Source organism: Haliaeetus leucocephalus, unplaced genomic scaffold (genome assembly GCF_000737465.1).
Source record: "Haliaeetus leucocephalus isolate CR32 unplaced genomic scaffold, Haliaeetus_leucocephalus-4.0 Scaffold450, whole genome shotgun sequence".
NCBI lineage: Eukaryota > Metazoa > Chordata > Aves > Accipitriformes > Accipitridae > Haliaeetus > Haliaeetus leucocephalus.
In genome coordinates this window covers 8187027-8207900 of record NW_010972886.1, presented here as the reverse complement: position 1 = coordinate 8207900, position 20874 = coordinate 8187027, and the positions used below count along the sequence as shown (strand labels likewise).

Below are 20874 nucleotides of genomic sequence, written 5' to 3'. Positions count from 1 at the left end.
TAGGCAAAAAAAAAAAAAAAAAAAAAAAAAAAAAAAAAAAAAAAAAAGGAAAATGTGTTGATTAATCAACATGCAACTGCACTGCCACGAAGATTTTCTGCATTTCTTACCGTGAAGAATTTGATAAGAAATCATTTTCCTCCTCACAAAGTACACACCCGAAATCAGAACACAGGTACTGAGACAAAAGCATTAATCAAAACTTACCTTAATGTCTTGCTCTGAGCTATCAGTTACAGCTTTCTGAGCAGCACTGGAGAATGAATTTGCCACCTGTGGCTGAGCTTCTAGGAGCTTCTTCAGCTTCAAATCCACCAACTTACTGTTTTGTTCTGCTAAATATGCAAATACCACATACAACACAGAGAGATGCATTTAAATGCAGAGTCACTACAACAATGTAGCAATTTAAAAGGTAGATTTAATTCACTTTGCTATCATTTCAAACTAAAAAAGGAAAAAACTAGAAGACTTTTTTTTCCTGCAATTTGGATTGGCATAGATTTGTGTTACGTACACAGATAATGCCTAAGTTTTCTCAAAAAAAGTATGTAGCACTCAACTGAACAATTAAACGTGCTTGAAGACAGCAGATGAAAAAACACAGAAAGTAGACAATGTTTACTTTACTTCCAACCTGTACACACCTATACTTTGGCATAAAACCACACTTAAAGAGCCATTTATTTTAAGATGACATATAACAATTTATCACATATTCTAAGTACTGATAACCCCTCAAGTTTATGAACTACTAATTCATCCTAAGGCTCCTTGGCACAGCTTCTGAATGATAAAATTTCAGTATCAAAAGAGACAGCTTTCTAGTAATATTTTACTATGATTTATAGAGTATGTTGAAGCTGGGAGAGCCGTAAAACGCTTCATAACTGCATGGAAGGGACAGATTCAAAGTCTGCCGAAGTCCCCAAAAGTTTTTCATCAGTTTTAGCAACTTGGATCAGAGCCCACAGAAATAATAGTTGAGAATTTTACCTCCCAATAATGCTCATTCTGTACGTGATCGTTGACTATACGAATTTGTAACACACCTACACATACACAGTTACCTACACATACACATGTAATAAGGAGAAAGGTGTTAATACCAAACCACAGCGCAGATCTATGGAGCTAACTCTGGGTAGGAAGGCAGAATAATGCTGGCACAGAAGCCCCCAGACATACTCTACATGCAGCACCACACGAGAAATTGCCCCTGCAATGGAGCGAATGCAGCATCACCTGCGTATATTATGCACGTACATCTGGGCCTTGTGTCAAACACAGGAAATAGCAGTTGCTATGTTTTTCTGTAGGCACAGCCTGAGTTTTTCACTTTGGGCTGGTGACTTCTAGCTGGTGTGGGAAGTGGAGCCATGACTGTTTTGCCGCACAGCTCCTTCCAAGGTTTGGAGCACTCCAATTCTTGTTAGCCAAAATATTTTTTGCATGCTGGCAATCAAATGATGCCTGCCTCCAGCAGCAATGGGCTGGGTTGGGTTATGACGAAGGATAGTTTCCCTTTCCTCTGGCACACCCAGTCAGGGTGCCCTTAATTGAGGCTCACATGTAAGTACATGCACATTCTCATGGGTTTATACATAAACATCGTGTAATAACTATGATATAAGAGGTTCACATTTTATCAGATACATTCACAGCAGCATATAGTAGCAGTACTGACAGACAGATGCAATACTTAAAACCAACAACTGGCAGTAAAAACAGTTTTCTCTTCGAGAGAGATGGGAGGGTCTAAGATTCAGCAGCGGACAAATTAATTAAGATGGTCATAATGATCCCAAATGTGAAATGTCCCTTACAGTTCTGCACTTAGGTGCTCCCAGGAGATTCAGCCTTCATTAGAACTTGGTATGAATTGGCAGAATCCCAGTGAAATCTCTGTACACTGATTTCTATCACAGCATTAGACTGCTTTCTATATTATTGCCTGTCCCCTTCCTTACTCGTTTGTACCTCTGACTACTGTGCAGACTGAACTGCAAAATGATGTCCCAGTTTTTTTCCAGAATGTCTTCCTGTGGTGGAGATGAAGCGTTGGGTAGTGGGTTTGTATCCCTGAGAAGGTATCTCTCAAGAAAAAAGACCCACAGAAATAAATTTTGGTAAGTCACTGAGACTATGTGACAGGAATATTCATTTACTGATTTTCTTTTTCTCCTAAAATGAACCAGTATTTATTGGAAAAATATTTGACAGGATTCTGCTCTAAATGAGCTTAATTCAAATGCTGGAAACACTAAATATATTTTCTTATGTGTTTGGAAATCCTCAAATAAAAAAAATAAAAGGACATGACTCAAGTCTTTCACAATCCAAAAAGACTAGAAAGTGCTATATACACATCATTGTTGGTTTAATTTACAAAGAGCAAACACTAAATGAAGTGTTTTGATTTAATATATTATGGGCTGCACACTTGGGTCCACCTGGCATGGGCAGAACCAAGTCGGAGGATGCTGTAAGAAGTTCTCTCTTGTACTGCCTTTATCCCGACGCTATCCTGTGCTTGCTGCACTTCTCCGGGCTTGAGCTAACTTGTAGTGAGCAGAAACGCCCTGGCAGAGAAGCACACCACAATACAAAGAGGCCCTCGGCACTCCCCAGGGCCACTGGTAACAGGCAGACTTGTACAGAGAACAAACTCCTTCAGCAACTCTCTGCGAGCAGAGGAGCCCCTTACTGTAGGCAATTACCTTCACATCTTGGAAGATCTAGCGCCTTTTTAAATAAGCATCTCCCTTGTAAGATCTATGGAGGAACCTGCTCCAGTTTTGCTCAATTAGAATTTTTGAAAGGGGAAATACCATTACTATCATTTATTATTACTTGACCAGTGTGTGCTAAGATTATACAAGTATTTCTACAAGAATATGAATGCTTTTAAAATGTGTTATTAAAAATCTATTACTTGAACTTTGTAAAGTAAGTAGGACTAATTCTGTTCAGATTTATACCTCCATGTCCCCACTGGAGCAACAAGGTATAAATACAAGGACTGGTCCTCAGGAAGGAACTGGAGGGATACCAAGCCTACACGGAAACTGAGGCATGTTTGCTCCTCTTCACTGAGCAGACGGGCCAGGATGTCAGTGCAGAAAGCGGCAGCTGTACTCACCAACGCGACTGCTCACTCCTCTGGCCTGTCTACCTTGGTTTGCTGAGACAATCGAGGCAGGGTGATTTCAGGTGGCTCTGCTTTACAAATCTGGCCTGGGGTCCCCTTCCCCATCAAACAGCAAGAGACATTTAAATCTGCCATTGCTGGAAATAATGATTTTGTTGCTGATTTTAAATTTCAACTAAACGTGAATGCAAAATATTAAAAAAGAATAAGCATTAGGCTTTAAAAGACCTGAAAAGGCACAAAGGAATAAAGCTATGACAGACAGAAGCAGCACATCAGTACTTATATGATGATGGAGTGTTAGTCATGCAAAATACACAAAATAGCCATTATTTAAATTACCCGTTGAATCAAGGTCATTTTCTAGGTTAGTAAGCTCATCTCCACCTCCAGTAACAGAGCATTCAGGAACCTCCTCGTTAGTATCTATCTCAATATTATCATCATCCTCATCCTCATCTGTAGGAACATACAGCATTAAGGTTAGTATTTTCTTATGTACATGCACATCACTAAAAATGAATGCTTTAGAGAATAAGCTGAGTTATGATAAAAATGCAAATCATTATATAAGTCTGGAAGGAGATTTCACTCTGTCCACTCATGGATTTGTCGTAAAACTGATGCAATTCAATATACACACAGGGGGCTCTGCTGGAAACTCCTGCTACAATAAAGGTAGAGTCTGGCCTCAGCAGTGGCTGTTCTCTGCACTAAATCTCTGGCTAACTCTGAAAAGCACATGTGCTTTTCCTTATAACTCGAGTCAAAATAATTTCCCCCAGGCTTCCATTTCTCTCTAATGCAGAATGGGTGCCAAAGCTGGCGTACAGCAGGTTTGGATGGGACTGGCCAGCAGAACGACCTGGGAGCTGCACTCTTGAGAAAGGCAGCAGCTCCGGGTACTGAGTTCCCAGCTTGGTGAGACTTGCCATTCCTTACTTTGCACAATATATCACAGACCAGTGATCACTGTACCTTGCTTAGGTGTTAGCGTCTCCTACCACTTCTGATACGAGGACGAAAACTGCCACCTGGAACATCATGCTTAGCAAGCACTGACCTCAGGTGGAGCAAGAGCACACTCACAGATTGCTGCCTTACTGCACCACTTTGAATCAGCATTGTTTGTAAGCTACATATATTTTAAATAAAATAATAATTGTAATTATACTGTATATTTTTTATAGGATCTTTTAACCAAGTTTCTCAGAGCAGCTTATGAATATCACTTGTAAATGAGCCCCATAATGTTTTACGAAGTAGGTGATTATTATAATTACAATTATGATGATGATGTAGGTAAATTATGGCACAGAAAGAGTAAGTAACCTGAGGAAGATCAAATAGCAAGTGCTGAACTGTGAAGCAGATCCCAGAAAAAATCCTGACTCACATTTTCAATACAAATATATAATGAAATTAAAGTCCATAAAAGCTAGATTAGTACTTTCCAAGCATGTAGTTGCCCTGTATTTGCTTACTTTTAAGTCTCATATCAAATGCTATCTACACTTGTTCAGACTTATACCAACATTTTTTTCCTATGTATGTATGCATGCGTGTAAAAATGACAAAAAAAAGAGAAGGCTGGAGTGTGTCTGGAGAAGTAAGACACAAATAGTAACTAAAGGAAATTTGAACCACTTCACAATAGGAAAAAATACTAATTATAATTACAGTACTTTGGTACATTCAAAAGCCATATAAACAAAAAGGATCCTAAACATAGTACCAAGATGCCATAATCCTGAATATCAGAAGTTTGGGGAAGTTTGGACCAGGATTGGTGCTGATCACTCATTGTCTGTCTTTGAAATACACTAAACCTCATCCCCAGACCTGGTTTGCACTTCAGGCCCAGACCGCTGACACAAAGGTCATACAGTTTTTTCTTTTCCTTACCTCTTTATTTCCATAGTGCCTATAATTCCCATTTTAGGAGCCTGTTGACTTTTTTGTATGTCTGCTACTCTTTTTAACCAGCTGCTCCCTCAGTTCCTCTGTAATTAATCAATGTCTTTCACAGACCTCTGCCAATTCAGGCTAAGGCTCTTGCTGCAACAGACAAGAGCAAAGAAGTTTCCATTTCAGTGTCTTACTCAACATCCGTTGCATGTATAAAGGAGCAGCAATCTGTGAAGTAGGACCCCTCCGTTTCAGCTGACCACCATGTCTTCCCTGGGCTCCTCTCCACTAATTCTCAATGGTCCCTGGAAGAGTCAGCTTTCCTCCAAACTGCCCCAGCTTGAGCCTGATGGGTGGAGAACAACACCTCTCCTCAGCCAAACCAGGATCTGTGACCAGACCTGGGACCTGAGAGATGGTGCTTCAGGCATACAACTGGGTGGGCAGAAACACTCAGGACTCTTCTGTGACATCTTTTCTGTTCCCACTTAAATTCACATAGAAGGTTCTGTGATCTGGACTCTAGCTGTTTCAGGTAGCACAGAGGCAGGTGAACAAAGTAGAAGGGCACAGTGTGATCACGATGAAGTGGAGAAAGGGATAGGGTAAGAAGCAGACTGAAGAGAAAACAGAGAATGGTAAAGCAGCAATAGCAACAATTCTGAAGTTTTGCATTTTCTTCAAAGCATCTCTACATTTTCTAATGAGGAGCTAGAGTTCTCACATGATTTTAAATCCTTCATGATGGTGTTAGAGACATTCAGTGGCACTCAGGCCACGGTACTCTCAAACACATCCTGGAGCTCATGGTGGCACACTGAAAGCACAACCAGGCTAACAGCAGCAAAGGGCTATGGACATGTGGAAGAGGTGGAAGAGAAAGAGAGGGACACTGCCATGGCAGAGGGAAACCACCTTGAGCCTAGAGGCAGGCAATGACTTCCCAAAGCACCCAAAGAAGTCAGCTCACAAGGTCAGCTCACAACTACCAGTCATCCAGCAGGACGCTGGATGTGTCAAAACAATCTAAACAAGATGACAGGGTTTAAGACTGCTGGATACTAAGGGAATGCTTATATTAGATTATTTGATTTTCTTTAATTTAATATAGCGAGATGAGATCAGAGGCACTCTCTTTGACACCACCATTTTAGGTAACAAAAGAGATGGGAATGTCAAAGACACCAGTTCCTAGTGTCAGACAATGACCTGACCTAGTATTAATTTAAAGTTAGCAGGCTTCGACTGAATATGATTATCAGGACATTTACACTTTATTAAAAAAAAATAAATTCAATTAAAAGCATTAATTTGAAGTAATTTCACAAATTTTTAAATATCTTTCAAAATCTACAGATTCCTTGTTTTAAACTACTCTAGGGTTTTTTTTCCAGTCCAATGTTCTTCCAGTGTATTAGAAAGGGAAATGTGTTTAGGGAGCATGCTACAACAAGATTTTGCAATTATAAATGATAAAAGGAATAACATGACGAAGAGATAACAGATATCTTTTATGAAAAGAACAAATTACTAGTGTGAAAAACTTAAAGCACTTGGTCTAGAACCCGGGCACATATTTAGAAGAGTACTAAAGAACTCTTCTTTGAAAAGTATGTAAATGTGGATCCTAGAAAGACAGCAAAGTCTTACTATGTTGTGAAGAAACAAGCAAAATTAAAGATGAAGGATTAAGTCAAGAACTAAACAGCACTGACCATTACCTACAGAGCCTGGACTGCAGACTGGACTGAAGAAAGTGAAATAAGAATCTTTTGGAACCAAATGGAAATGCCAGAATATTGGTGGAAAAGAAGATTCAGAGGCATTTTATAGCTCATATTTTTTACTATTCAGATTCAGCTCAGGCTTAATTTGTGGTTAAACTGATATTCTCTTGACTTGGTTTAAGCTTGCCCACATGTGAAAGAGTTGCAGCAGACTGCATCAATTTCTAGATGAAATTAAAAAAGAACAATTTTCATAGAGTGGTAAAATCACTGATGGGGGTTGGATCACATTAGTGGGAGAAGCATATATAAGCTGCCACTGGAGCTGCATGAACAGTACTTGCTCTTTAGGGAAGATGCCTCCAGGATTGTCTCTGGGAAGTCCTTCAGGCTTGTGGATATTCAGATATTTAGTTTATTTACTTTCAGGTACAGAGTACACTTTAAGGCTACAGGATTTAACAGGAGCATCTGAACAGTAATAAAGGAAGCAAAAGTGGGGAATGGAAGAAATGCAGAGTCTAAATACTGGTTCAGTGTACAAGAAATCAGATGTCAGGACAAGAAAGCGCAGCAGTAACTGCCAACAGATACAAATACTGCCTGTTAAAAATATTAAATCGAGAACTTAACACTGTTTTATGAGTTGGAGACTAAGCATGATGAGTAAGCCTGAGCTACCATGTACATTCCCTCCAAATCATTGCCTCAGAAGTAAAATCTGTAATGTACCCTGAAATCTTTAAGCATACAAGTGCAATGCAATGCCAGCTGGCTCTCTTTCCTAAGTTCTTTAACTGCAGTATACCTTTCCAACGTTTGTTATTAATTCCAAAATTTTTGAAAACTGTTTTTGTCTTACAATATATCTGGATGCTGCTTCTCTTGTGTTTTTCCCTTCCTGTTCCTCTAACATCCCTCTTCTGTGCTGATCTTGTGTTCATTCTCTTCTCCCCTCCCAGTTTTGCCTAATTTTGGTACTTTTTTTCCCCAAAGCCTCTTCACATTGTGCTTGTCTTACCCCCTGTCCTCTCCATTGTTCCCTCCCTCCACTGCCTACTCACCACCTCCAGATCCTAGCTACATCCTCACAAAGACGTCATCTCAAATAAAGGATGGAGATGTGCCAGAGAGTAAAGAAAACACACTACCCAAATCCCAGAAGAGTAGACGGGTGTCCTACTGCATGGGGACACTACCTAGATAAGATGTCAATTCCTTTGTCCCGTCGCTGCTGGGAAAAGGGAAGATATTTGGATTCCTATCTTGATACTGTCCCTGGACCCATCTCAAGGCATCTGCTTATCAGCCTGAAGCTAGTAGGACATCTAATAAATTTGAAGCTGCCATCCCAAACCCTCTGGCAGTTGGCAGGAAGAAGTATTTTCTGTCTCACATGCCAAATAACCTATGAAAAAGACTAGATTTCATAGCAAAGGATGCTGCTTATCCAGGAAAGTTTCAACCTGCCATAGGCATTTGAGTTTTTCAAACCATGATTAAATAAAGTCTTTTAACAGAGAATGTAGCACCAGCACCAAAGCATGGAACTCTTAATGAGCATATAGAAACACTGAAAGGGATCGCATTTTCATCTACAATAGTGAGCAAGAAGTTAGTGTTTAGAAACTCCAAAATCCCAAAGCCAAAATGTCACTTTTTTCTGGAATAACTGAATTGAGAGAGGAAAATGATTTGGTACATTCCCTTTTTGTAAATTAAAACGTAGCAATCAATGCAGAAGAAGAGATTAATGAAGCATAATGGACAAGAGAGCTTGGAAGACAAAAGATATTACTATAAGCTTGTCTTGGGTATTGTACAGGGAATACAGGACTATACAGAGAAAAAAACCCTACTACATGTGAATGCAGTCAAGGGCAATATTCACAATCCATTTGTAATAAGGACACTGTCTATTAAATCTTAATTTTTGGTGGAAATAAAAAAATGGAAGAAGACTAAACCCAGAAATAATTATAATTTATTTGGTTTATAAAGTGTTGGTGCCATTTCACAGAACTACTCTATTTTGGAAGAATCAATTTCTTGAGTGGAGATCTGGTGTGGCACCTGACATTACCAGCAGTGTGGCGAAAGTATGTAGAAGATGTGCCATAAGGAAAGCTTTTTGAGAATGAATAAGTAGAAAGAAGTGCTATAAAATGCACACTGACATGAAAAGAGCAAAAACGAATAAAAGGAGAAAGGGAATAAAAACTGGAAGTCCAAGAGAAGTTTAAATAGCTTGGCCAAACTACTGTATGAACAAATTAAAATCAAGGTAGGAAATATAAACCAAGGAGATAACTCAAAGCATGTGCAAAAGTAGAAAGCAGTGCAATTGTTATACTGGTTAAAACCCAACAGGTATAGTGGTGATAACTTTATAAACAAGTTGTCATCAGTACTGATACTGTCTCCTCCCTTAATAACACTGAAACGCTCTGAGTGCATGCGCAGTATTTATGCATATAGACTTTTTTTTTTTTAGTATATATGCACAGTGCACAGTTACCTCTGAGACTGTTTATAAACTGAATGAAAGGCAGGAAGAGCAACGGCAAAATTCAGAGGAAAATATGAACAGGGAAGGCCACATCCCAGAAAGCAGCATACTGGGATATTTAGCAACACCACCTGTGAGTCACTGCCACAAAACAGAGTAACTACTGTCTAGCTGAGCACTCAGGATATACCCAGAAATTGTACCTTCCTTGGAGGGGAGAGATGGCAGGAACAGCTATGTACAGGTACGATAAAACAGTGAGGAGGAAGTAATTAAATAACGTAGGATGGGGAGTCAGAAGTTGTGAAAAGGGATGAAGAACACCATAGTCTACTTAATATACAAGCACTGTGTCATTTTGCTCAGCCTGTCTTACTCCCTCCCCATCAAGGATGTAACTTCCCTATTTACCATGAAAGAGAATTAGGTTGGCAAGCTTGGCTTACTGGGCAAAGAGAAGAAAACTGAAGACTAGACCCAAAGGGAGATGTACAACTCACTGCTTTTCTCTTTGGGTGTTAAATGGAACAGAAGTGTAGGGTTTAGAGTGCAGTAAGACTATAAATACATATGCATATAAAAAACATGTAATAGAGAAGAAAACAATATTGTTGTTGAATCTATATGCATTGTGAACTTAAAGTTGGATTTTCCTGACTCTTTGGTTTACAATTACATGTTAGTATGAGAAACACAATTTCCCCATAGAATGTGTAGAAGATACTAAAAGAGCAAGAAGCCTGTACTGAAACGTGTGCTCAGCACCCATTTGAGTTTGAGTGACACTATATTACTTCGACTCGTAGCACTGGCAGGTATATGAATTTTAATGACATTTCAAAGTCAGTTTAATAACATTATAGCAATATTACAACTCAAAACCTGTAAAGGCAAGTGGTATGTCAAAAGACTGCAATTTAAAATCAAAAGGTTGTTGCCCCCACCTCCCATGGGCCGCCTTTAAAATTCTCTTCCCAAGCAGTTTTATGAACACATTTAATATAAAATAAAGTTTCTTAAGTATTTCTAATGTTGTTTTCCCCCCAAAGTATGTTAATGGTCCTATATAAATATATATATTGAAGAGATTTTAACCAACAATCATAAAATTCTAAATAATCGTGGGTAATGACAAATCTATAAATAATGGGCCAATATGAGCTACTTGTTCACGTAACATCTTTTTCTTTCAATCACATGTATGCTTTTCTTTTAATTGTTGGAAATTAAGTGACACAAGCCTGATTTAGGAAACATATCTACGGCCAGGTCTTTTCATATATGCACCTGATGAACAACAACATTTTGAAATGTGAATAAAAGTGATACCCAAAAAGGTCTCTGGTTTCTAGGTTGCCACAGGAATAAGATACAAGGTTCCTCAGCTCACCTCCAGATGCCTTTGACCTTTCTTTCAACTTTTCTGCAGCCATTTCACCGTAGCTAGGAAGTTCTGACATCTTCACTCCAGATCGAGCTTCTGCTATTAGCTGACGAGCTCGCTCTCTCAGCTGCCGACGCCGCTCTTCATCTTGCTGCTAAGATATATTGAACAGTTGCCAACTCAGTAATTGACAGAAATGCAATTTCATTCTCAATCTGATCATCATGATAGTAACTGGTTTACAGCATGGTGCTTGGCCCACATTATAAATAGGATGCTCGATATCAGTTGGGTGTCACACCACAATTTTTAAAGACATCCGTGAATCAGATTTTTTTTTTAAGCATTCCCCAAATTATTAATGCATTAGAAACCTAATTATTTGAAATTTAAAGCATTTATAAACTATGTTCTATAAAAATACCTTGATGAAAATTCTCAGACACTTTTGTCTCAAAGTAATAACTACAAAAAGTTTTACCAGAGCTATAAAAATGGTTTTACTAAATTGAATTACTTGTTTGAGTAAAATTCTCTCACAGAACTGAAATGAGAAGCCAGATATTGCTCTCGGTTACTCCAGTCACCAAGCTGGCTTCAAGTGTAAAGTGACATCAAATCTGAGGCACAGAAAGGAATCTAATCCTTCAACTTCAATGGATACTTTTTTTTTTTAAATAAACTAATGAAAGTTAATGAAAGAACAATAGATGCCAGAGCAGAAAATACTTTGCATCACTTTAAAACATCCTACTACTGGGGCTTTGGTCAGTAATTAAAGAGATTATATTGGAACCATCCCAGATAGTGCTCTCCCACTAAAGCTTGTAACTATCTTAGAAGCATGATAATATTTCAGTTACATAAATAAGCGAAGTTCTACCACATGAAATTTTGGAAAAGCCTAACTCACCATACTAAAAAATATTAATAAAAAGATGTGTTTAAACATAGCTCTAAGAATGCATTAAACCATAAGGGAAACAATTTCCATTTTCACCTTAAAAATATGATTTTTTTTTCAAAGTTAGGGCTGTTTTTCCCCTCCCTTCAATATTAGAAACGCTCATAAGCGCAACAGTGTTTGGCTTTAAGTCAAATCTGCCAATGTTTGTGTTATTGACATAATGAACAGGGTAAAACCCAGGTATAGGCAGTTGACCTGAACTAAGTGGAATATAACAAACTGCCTAATTTTGGAGAGCCGTCCTGGCAGCCTTCCCACCAACCCAGAAACTGAGCATCCCACACCTGCAGATGCTGGTGAGAGCTGTTGCTAAGTGCTATTTAGTTTAAGCAATCATTAATAAAACAAGCGCAAAATACTAATTAGGTACATTTGACCCATTTCCATGTAAATTGTTTGTTTGTAGCTATTTACTCAGCATTGTTCTCGGCACAATAGAAAAAATGCAAATGACTGAATCAGAATGCAGCCCTAATGGGACTTTCTGTTTATAACCATTAGCCCAGAGGTGTGCTGTAATTCAATCCTCCAGCAGCAAGATTTAGCCTCATTAACAGCTTGCACGGGCAGGTTACAACTCATAAAACCCTACAGTAAACAAAGTATATGGACACTGCACAATATCTTGTCTTTGAGTGACAGAACCCTGATTCCCTATCAGATTGCCTTGATTTACTTTTCTGCTAATGTCCTTCCCCTGGAAAGACAATTCTGCCTGGGCCCTGGAAGGCAGCGGGATGGCACATTGGCTTTGTTTGCTTTCTCACCCTTTAACTTCCCAGAAGGCACAGAGCAACAGTTCTATCAAAAACTTATTTGGTGAAGTACACGTTAGAAAGACAACTAGAAAGCTTCCCCCCTGCCTCTATGCACTATAATAGATCAATTTAATTTAATTTAATTTCTAGCCAGCCAACTGACACAGCAACCGATTTTATTTCGACCCGCGGTATTCAGTAACATTAATTACATTGAATTTTACATGAAATAAAACTGCTCAAATCTCTACTATTTGTAATTCCTAGGATACAGGAACTTGTGAGGTTGATTTAAATTACTTTTAAGAAGAAATGTGCAAAACTTATAATTAAGATTCCCATGTGGTTTAACGTCAAACAATTTAATCTACCGTAGCCCAAGTAGTTTAAAATAAGGCCAGTTAGGTGTTTGTGACAAATGTGCCCTAAACTGAGCAAGCCGATTCCCCCTCTCTCCTTTTCTCCCCTCCTCTTGAAAGAGAACTTGTATCCTGAATTATTAGCATAGTCATTAACATCCCGGGGATCTCCAAGCAAACAGATTATTGTGGCTTGTGTTTGTGCTGATTAAGCCAATCATCACCAGCGGATAAGAGAAAAAACAGCTAGTTCTTCCTTAAATTCAATTCAGATATCTGAACCCTCGGTTACCGAGCTTGGCAGAGGAAACACTGGTGGTAGGAGCAATGAAACTGAGCGTAGAAAAAGTAGGCAGATTAAGTTTTGAGGTACAGAACAATTATTAAACAGCAAATCCCCTAGATCTTGGAAAGGAAAGCACTTGGGAGAGGTATAAAGGCACAAACATAGATATTAAAAAAAAAAAAGAGACACAAAGAGAAGATCTGCACTAAGAAAGGACCATGCAAACACACATACGGTGATTTTTTTCCTGTACAGTTGAAGAGAAAACTCAGTAAAATCTTTTACCCTCTGACATGAACCTGACATGCCAGAGACATTAAAGTTTGCTCTGTTATTTTCCCCCAATTACTTTGCAATGGTCTAAAAATCTGCCACGCGGATGCACAGCAAGGAAAACTTCACCATTTAAGGACAAACTCTTCAAGAATAAGTAATGTAATTCCTTGTTTCCCTCCTATAAAAATGTATTGGTATGCAATTTTTATATTTCACAGTTCACCGACATCTCGGCAAGCTTTCTTCCACTGCTTCAATGGTGCTACTTTTAATTTTATCCTCCTTAGTCCTAGTAATTAAAGTGATCAGCAGTGGCATCCCAACGGCTTTGACACAGCTACAACCCCCTAGCAGACTCCGGCTTTTAAGGGGAAGGGGAAGAAAAAAAAGGATGGGAGTTTCATTTCACTGGAACAAGAAAATCATGCTTCTCCAATCCTCAACTTTATCCAATTGTTCTTTCAGCAGCCTTTGGATCTTAAGAAACAAATAAAAATGGCTGCCATTAGGGGGTCCTTTTTGTACTCGCCGCAGATGGCAATGACTGACATTACTTTGGCCGAAAATGATGCCATGGATTTGGGAAGGTAAATTCAAATGTGAAACGCTGCCGGGGCAGTTTCCGAGATCATCACCCGGCCAGCGATGTCGCTTGGCAGTGCCAGAAGCTGAGAGCTGACCAACTCAGTAAAATATTGAGAGCAGTGGAGTCTTGCAGGGGAAAAAAACAACCACCCAACCATGCCCATAAAACCCATCTCCTCAAATCACTAAAAATTCTGCAATCTTCTCGCATTTAAAAAAAACCCGAACACCTCTGTCAGGGTTTTTCAGTTGTCCTTTGGCAGAAATTTGGGAGGATCCAAACTGAGTTTACACACCAGCAGTCTGATAATGCATTATCCTCTCCCCATAAAAAAAGAAAAATCCTGTGAGCTGCATTTATTTGATGTTTAAAAAGAAAATTCTTTACCGTGTCCATAGACTGGAGAAAAAAAAAGTGGTAAATTAGTGACACTCCACAGCAACAAAATTAAACCAGAATTGTACCTATAAGGGGGAGCGATTCCTGTAGCTGTAGGTTTCAAAATTGTCTGTGGTCTGCCCTGAGTGCACAGTACATCTGAGAGAAAGAACTTGACTGCCACCTCTTTCATCATTAGACAGGAAGAACGGCTCTGTTATTAGCCATTCAGAAAGAAAAAGACTTCTGTGCTTGTCCAGAGGCAAGGATTACCAAAATGTACCTATTCAGTTAGTAGAGAAGACAGAATAAAAAAAAAAAAAAAAAAAAAAAAAAATTAAATGAGCTTTAAAGGTTTGGGCAGGCTGGGTTTTACTGTGACCTTGATAGGCTCTTGTTTGAGTAAATAGGATTTGGGATGAAACATTAAAACTGTTTAGCAGATCTTTTCAAACCATTTCAAACTTTTCTTATGTTGGTTTATAATATAACCAGACATGCTTGTAAATGGCCACACCTGCTCATTTCTCTGGGGATGGCCTGATCTCTGCCTTTTCTAACAAAGAAAGGATGAGAGAAAAAAAAATCAGCTTTTCTTGTTGCAAAACAGAGTGGAAAGTCAAAATCTTTCTCAAGTTTGTCCCATCTGCTCAGATTAAATCTTTGATCACCCTGGGGACCACATTTATGTTTGGTCTCTACTACCATTTCAGAACAGCTCAAAATACACAGGTAGTGCGCAAAACATGAAGTGCTAAGCAGAAAACACTCGACATAAACAAAAGCGCATTGGCTTTGGATTTCTGTGGCTAGTCAGATCGTAGGAAGTGGTCAGCAAAGAAACACATAAACGTCTTAGATATTTTCTGCCTTCTGCCTGGTGTCTACATCAGCTACCTTACTACCAATAAACTGTATGTAACTTGAAAATATTTTTTCATGAATGTCTATCACAAAAAGCATCAAATCACTTGTCATAAAGAAGCAGCTATTGGCTTACGATCTATGGCACTGATGGACTAATGAGACAAGACAGAATGAAAACAGAAGTAGCCCAAAGTCTAAACCTGGAAGAATCACAAGCAATGTCTTAACAAAGCTGTCCCCGTTAAGAAAAAAAAAGCCCCCAAAATTCACAATAAAATGGGGTTGTGGGGCTGTAAAATGGAAAACATCTCCTTAAACCTAGGAGATATTTTTAAAGAAATATTAGCCAGCAATTTTTTATTTTTCTTTCTTTTTTTAATATAATCTATGTTGTTCTGGAAAACCTACAATTCACTTGGTACAGTACTTCTGGTGTGAAGAATGCTGGCTGTAGAAAAACAATCCATTGATAATTTAATTCCTCATGTCACTGTGAAATAGAGAAACTCTTAGTTTACTGAATGAAAAAATATATATATTTGAAAAAAAGAATGGCTGACTAAGTATCACCTTGTGCTACATCCAAGGCCTCTTGCTGGTTGTCTGGCTGCTCTTTTGTAGGCAAAAAGGAGCTGAACGCTCTCTGGCTCCTTAGATCTGGCCCAACAAATGCACTGCCAGTCATGCACATGGATCCAGCTTAAAACCCAGGGTGAGCCTAAAAGAAGCTAGTCAAACTGGCACCTACTCATGCAGAAGGAGATAGATTTGTCATGACAGGCTGATTATTCAATGTAAAGAAACAGTTTAGCTTTTCTAATCTGGTACAAATACATCTTTCTCGGAGAAAAAAGTAAAAGGTCTAACAGTTCAAGTATTTAAAGTAAAGAAACCAACACAAAAATTGTAACGTCAAAGTGAACCACAGGTATTTGTGCAAGAGCATTCTGCAAAACAGCCCTGCAGTTCTATTCAGATAAATAAGATTTAACCCGTTTAACCCTTTAGGAGCTGCACATCTACGTGACGATCAAGGCGAGCATTTCTATTTCACACTGCACGTGGCTCTACGGCAAGTTCTAAGGACAGGCTGAAATATCTAATTCCAAATACGCTTTCTGTTTTCTCCTCTTCTCACTCGCCTGCACCGATACCAAGAGCAAGGTGCTCCGCCAGCGAACAATGTGAGGGCAGCCTTGCCTACCGACGGGGCTCCCAAGAAAGATTATTGAGGAAGTCGATCTAAACCAAAAGCAGTGACAAAGCCCTCTGCTAACTTCTTCCCTGGAATTTTCTCTGCTTAGGCAAGTTTGTGCTCTCCCTCATCTGGGAAGTATAATTAAGGACAACAATTACCTCAGGCGTCAGGATCCAGAAGCTTGTTACGCCTGTCACCATGATTGTCAATGCTATTGGCATTACCCACAAACAAGGTCTCAACCATGCAGCCTGAGAAATATTCTGAAATAGTGCCACCATCCAGACAGGGCATAATGTCCCATCTCAGACTGATAAGTCTAAAGACAGTATTTTCTGTGCCTTTCCACAGCCGAGTTACAGACAGAAGTTAAAAAAGATGCTTACTCATTGTAGGAGTCAACACTCATCAAGCTCCACTTAAGGGATTTTCTCTTGTGTAAACTTGACTTTATAATAAAAAAAAAAAAAAAAGTGGCGTTATGAAACAAAGACTTTTGGCAAGTATACGGGATGCATAAGCCGGAGAGCAGCATCTTTCAGTCTGCTATCCTGGGAAGCTTCCTTCTCGGGCGGGCAACCCCGCGCCGAGGGAGGAGGACATGCCCTCCTGAGGAATGCTCCCGGTTCACTCCCAGCTGAACAAAGCGGAGCGGGCTGCAGGGTGCCTCTGAAAGTTGTTTCCACCCCCCCTTCTCTTAATTTTCATGGGAGGGTGGCGGGATCCCAGTCTGCTTGTGTGTGATGAGAATGGAAAGAACAAGTGCAAACCCTACGCCTCCCTGCATCCTATTTTGCTGGGTTTTTTTGAAAATGTCCTGCAAACTGCTGGCAGCTTTTTTTAATGGAAAATACCAATCGCCTAGGATCTATACCTAGCCTTTTGCCAATAATGAGAAAACTTCACCTTCTGTCCCCAGCAATTCTTAGGAAATCTTTTGCTGTTATTCCTACAAATCCAATTACAGATTGTTGAGTAGCTAGTGGAGTAAGCTTATTGAGGAGTGTCACATCACTAAGTCGTGCGTATGTGTTTCAGTTTGTAATGTGGTCTGAGCCGCTGTAGAGGTGTCAACTTAAAATGCAAGTAAGTAGCAGAACAGGGCTAATCCCAGCCACTACTCCCCTGCAGCCAAATTGTAGCGCAATGAATGACAGTGGAAATGCAAAGATGCCACTGTGCTTATCACACACAGCCAGATGGTGGACCTGGATCAATGCACACATGCCACGATCAATGCATTTGATAAAGAATTAAGAAGAAAACTGTACATGTTATCAAAGAACTTGTACATGGCATAATTATGATTCTGCATGTGCTTACTGATGATATTGGAGACTCAGAGGCAGGTGATAATGAAACTGATAGGAAGAAATAGCTTAAAGGCTACAGCGTATGGCCTCAGCACTAAGAAATCTTGTCAAATAGTTCAGAAAGCTTTTTTAACTGTTATTACAGGCTGCTCATAGTGCAAGCTGGTGGCAACGTTTTAATTTTTTTTTTTAAATCTGAAATGTCAAAAAGTTACAAAAGCTATACTTTTCAGAACGGTTCAGAAAATAATTAAGACACTATTGTGTTTTAAGCACGGCAAAAAAACCCTACAGGTAGAGCGAGTGTTCACAATTTTGGGGGGCTGTGGTAGTTGGGCATTTTTTAATATATATAATTCCTTGTTCCCTGAATAAATGTATTTAGACTTTAAGGGGGCTGGTGGCAGTTTAAGGAATGTGTCTGGGTAGCAATTTGCATTTGGCACACCAATTGCTACAGATACAGTTTTGATATTATTTCTCATCAAATGTAGAGTATTTCCCTGTTACCGTTTGTGCTCTGTCGGCTGCATTACAGCCACCTTGGATGTGTAAGAAGGTAATTAAAAATTTCTGGAAAATAAAGTCAAAAGTAATAAAAAAAAGCATATATATTTATAATGTAGAAAAGGTACCTAAAATACAAATTCTCATGCTCCAGTTGATAGATGAGCTGTCTAATCAACGCCTGGACGTAACTTAAGTGCTCTCATTAGTGTGAAGACCTTCAGGCTAAATAAGACTAAATCCCTTAAAAATTGCTTCTGCAATAGAAAAATCCCCCTTACCATTTTCCTCTGCCTAAATCATATCAATTAAAAAGAGAGGGAGGGAGAGAGAGGCATTTTCACATGACTTTGTTTTAACTGACACTCAAAAAACTATCTTCTGAATCCAATTTAAAATGTTTCAGCAAAAAAGTTCATTAGCAATCAAAGAAACAAAAAAAATCACGCTGAGTTTAGTTTCTCTTTCACTTTAAACTTGGATCTTTAATCAGCGCTAAGGCGTATAATGCCCATTGAATCCTTTGCCTTAACTTTTTTTTTCAACCCCAAATATTTAATCAACATTGCAGTTTTACATTAAATTGTAAAATTATCAAAACAACCCTCCAGAAGAGTGAAGTGCGTATTTTATTTGCAGCGGGACGAGGAGCCCCCCACCCCCCCCAGCCCCCGAATTTCAATTTGTCCTGACAAACCATTGGGTATTAAATTCTAAAGGCATGCAGAGTGCATAAAGAACTGATGGCTTGATTAGCTCTTGTGGTGCAATTGAAGGAGCTGTCTCTCTCCCCCCTTCTCCATTTTGAGAAACACTTTGATCTCCGTTCAAGTCAATTCATGAACATCAACTGACAAGACTGCATGAAACACCCCAATGGTTAGGCCCAAACTCGCAGCAAACTATTTGGTTTCATTAAGGCTTCAGGAGAAGTGACCAGTGACAGTCCTTTCATTCAGAAGCCAACAGGCAAGTGACTATTTAAACTTTAATGTGCACAATGTACTGCTGAAGGCTGCTACACCTATAGTCAGTCACTCAAGTATGAATGCCTTTACCTACTATTTTGTGACATGTGAACTACTAAGTGCAGCTGCAGTCTCATTAATGCATTCGCCCAGATTTGTTTGCAGGACTAAAGAGATGATTTGCAGTATTTCTGGTGGGAGAAACGACTGTATCTTCAAAGGAAGGTAGAATAGCAGGTGCTATATAAAAGCCAGAGATTAAAAAAAGATTGCGTTTTTAAATGCAGTAATCTATTAAACATTTGCACGAATGTAGTAGAAATATCCATTCTGGCTGAAAACACAAAAGATCTTGAATCACATCACCTGCAAAATGCAGGGTATTTGGTGTGGTTTCGAGCTTTGCTACAGTAAACTATTTACACATCACTCTTCCCCTTTTTTAGTTGCCCTCTCCAAAGAGTCCCACTTCAAAGAGTTCATTTTTGCACCAGTTCCTGTCAATGCAGGTCAGAAACACTAAAGTGGAAAGTGGCTGCAATGCCGTGGCACAAAGAGTCTCTGCGGCTGAAATCAAACAAAGCCCAATTAAACTAATCATAACGTCCCAGTGAACACAAGGAAGCTCACCTGGTATTTCTGGACTTCTTGTGTGAATTCCCAACTCTACTTGGTACTTGGTACTATAATTACCCTGACCAAAATACTGTGAAATTACTGCTCTGATCTGCTAATGGCTGCAAAAAATCAAGCCGTTGTGGTTTCATGCCAAGGGGCCGTAGCAAGGTGGCGCAATGCTTTCTGACAGAGACGACAACTTCTAAAAACTCAAAAGGGAAAATTAACGGGATGTGGTTTATGTTGCCAAGGACTGTTCATTAATTACCAATTTAATCACTGCTGGAGGCATGACATTACAAAAATCTGGCTGAAAGTTCTAATAGATTATGAAGACCACCTAAGAAGAGTGACCAAGAAATGTACAAAACAATTAATACTGTTTCACTGCTATCAAAGACACTCAGATTATTTTACATCAAGTGAAGCAAAAGAATTAGTAGCTTCACAGTGCCACCACTAGGAACTGTAAATACAATGGCACACAATTAGTAATGCACATGTGACTTTTCGTTCAAGGCATATATCCTTGGGAAAGCCAGAACATGATAAGGAGAACAAAAGAAACATTTTAAAATGAAATGAATAAAGATTTTAACTCTACCCTTGTGCATGCTGAGCAATAACAGAATAGGCAATGCAAAATACAGCTCTAAGTAATGGCGATATCATCCTGGGATTCACAACAGCGTGTACTGAACATCCACACAGAAAACGTCCACAGTTATTAGCAGCGATAGAAAAAGAGCGTTCCAGATGCTAAGAAACCTGGGTCTTGCTTTGTACACAAAGGGATAGCTCTGAAACACTAGGACAGTTTTTTGCTAATATTTATAAACGGATAGAAGATGCTAAAGTTTTTGAAGTTATGTTGTTCAGATGATCTTAAAATTCAGTTAACAAATTGACAGCCTATTTTCTGTGAGCGTACAAGTTAATGTTATGGCTGCAGACGACGCAGCACCTTGAATTTACATCCACATAGTAAATAACTGCTTATTTATATATTTAGGCTGGATGCTTAAATGGTATAAACAGATACAGATTACTGAAGTAACAGCAATAAAATTCAGCCGAGAATCTCAAGCATTTGTATCTAAAACTCAAACTGCAT

General features: G+C 39.0%; 1 protein-coding gene across 9 annotated transcripts in view; it reads right to left on the bottom strand.

The window, feature by feature from the left end:
• EHBP1 (EH domain binding protein 1) overlaps positions 1 to 20874 on the bottom strand; it is a 225677-nt gene that overhangs the window by 43239 nt on the left and 161564 nt on the right. For 8 of the 9 annotated variants that reach the window (XR_774823.1, XM_010574733.1, XM_010574737.1 and 5 more), the window contains 3 exons: positions 10686 to 10833; positions 3494 to 3610; positions 208 to 335 (listed from right to left, as the gene is read on the bottom strand). Coding sequence is in view for 8 of the 9 variants with exons in the window: in XM_010574733.1 (XP_010573035.1) it covers positions 208 to 335; positions 3494 to 3610; positions 10686 to 10833 (393 nt within the window). In the remaining variant the exon portion in view is untranslated. The remainder of the gene's footprint in view (positions 1 to 207; positions 336 to 3493; positions 3611 to 10685; positions 10834 to 20874) is intronic. The other variant, XM_010574736.1, reaches the window with a different exon arrangement.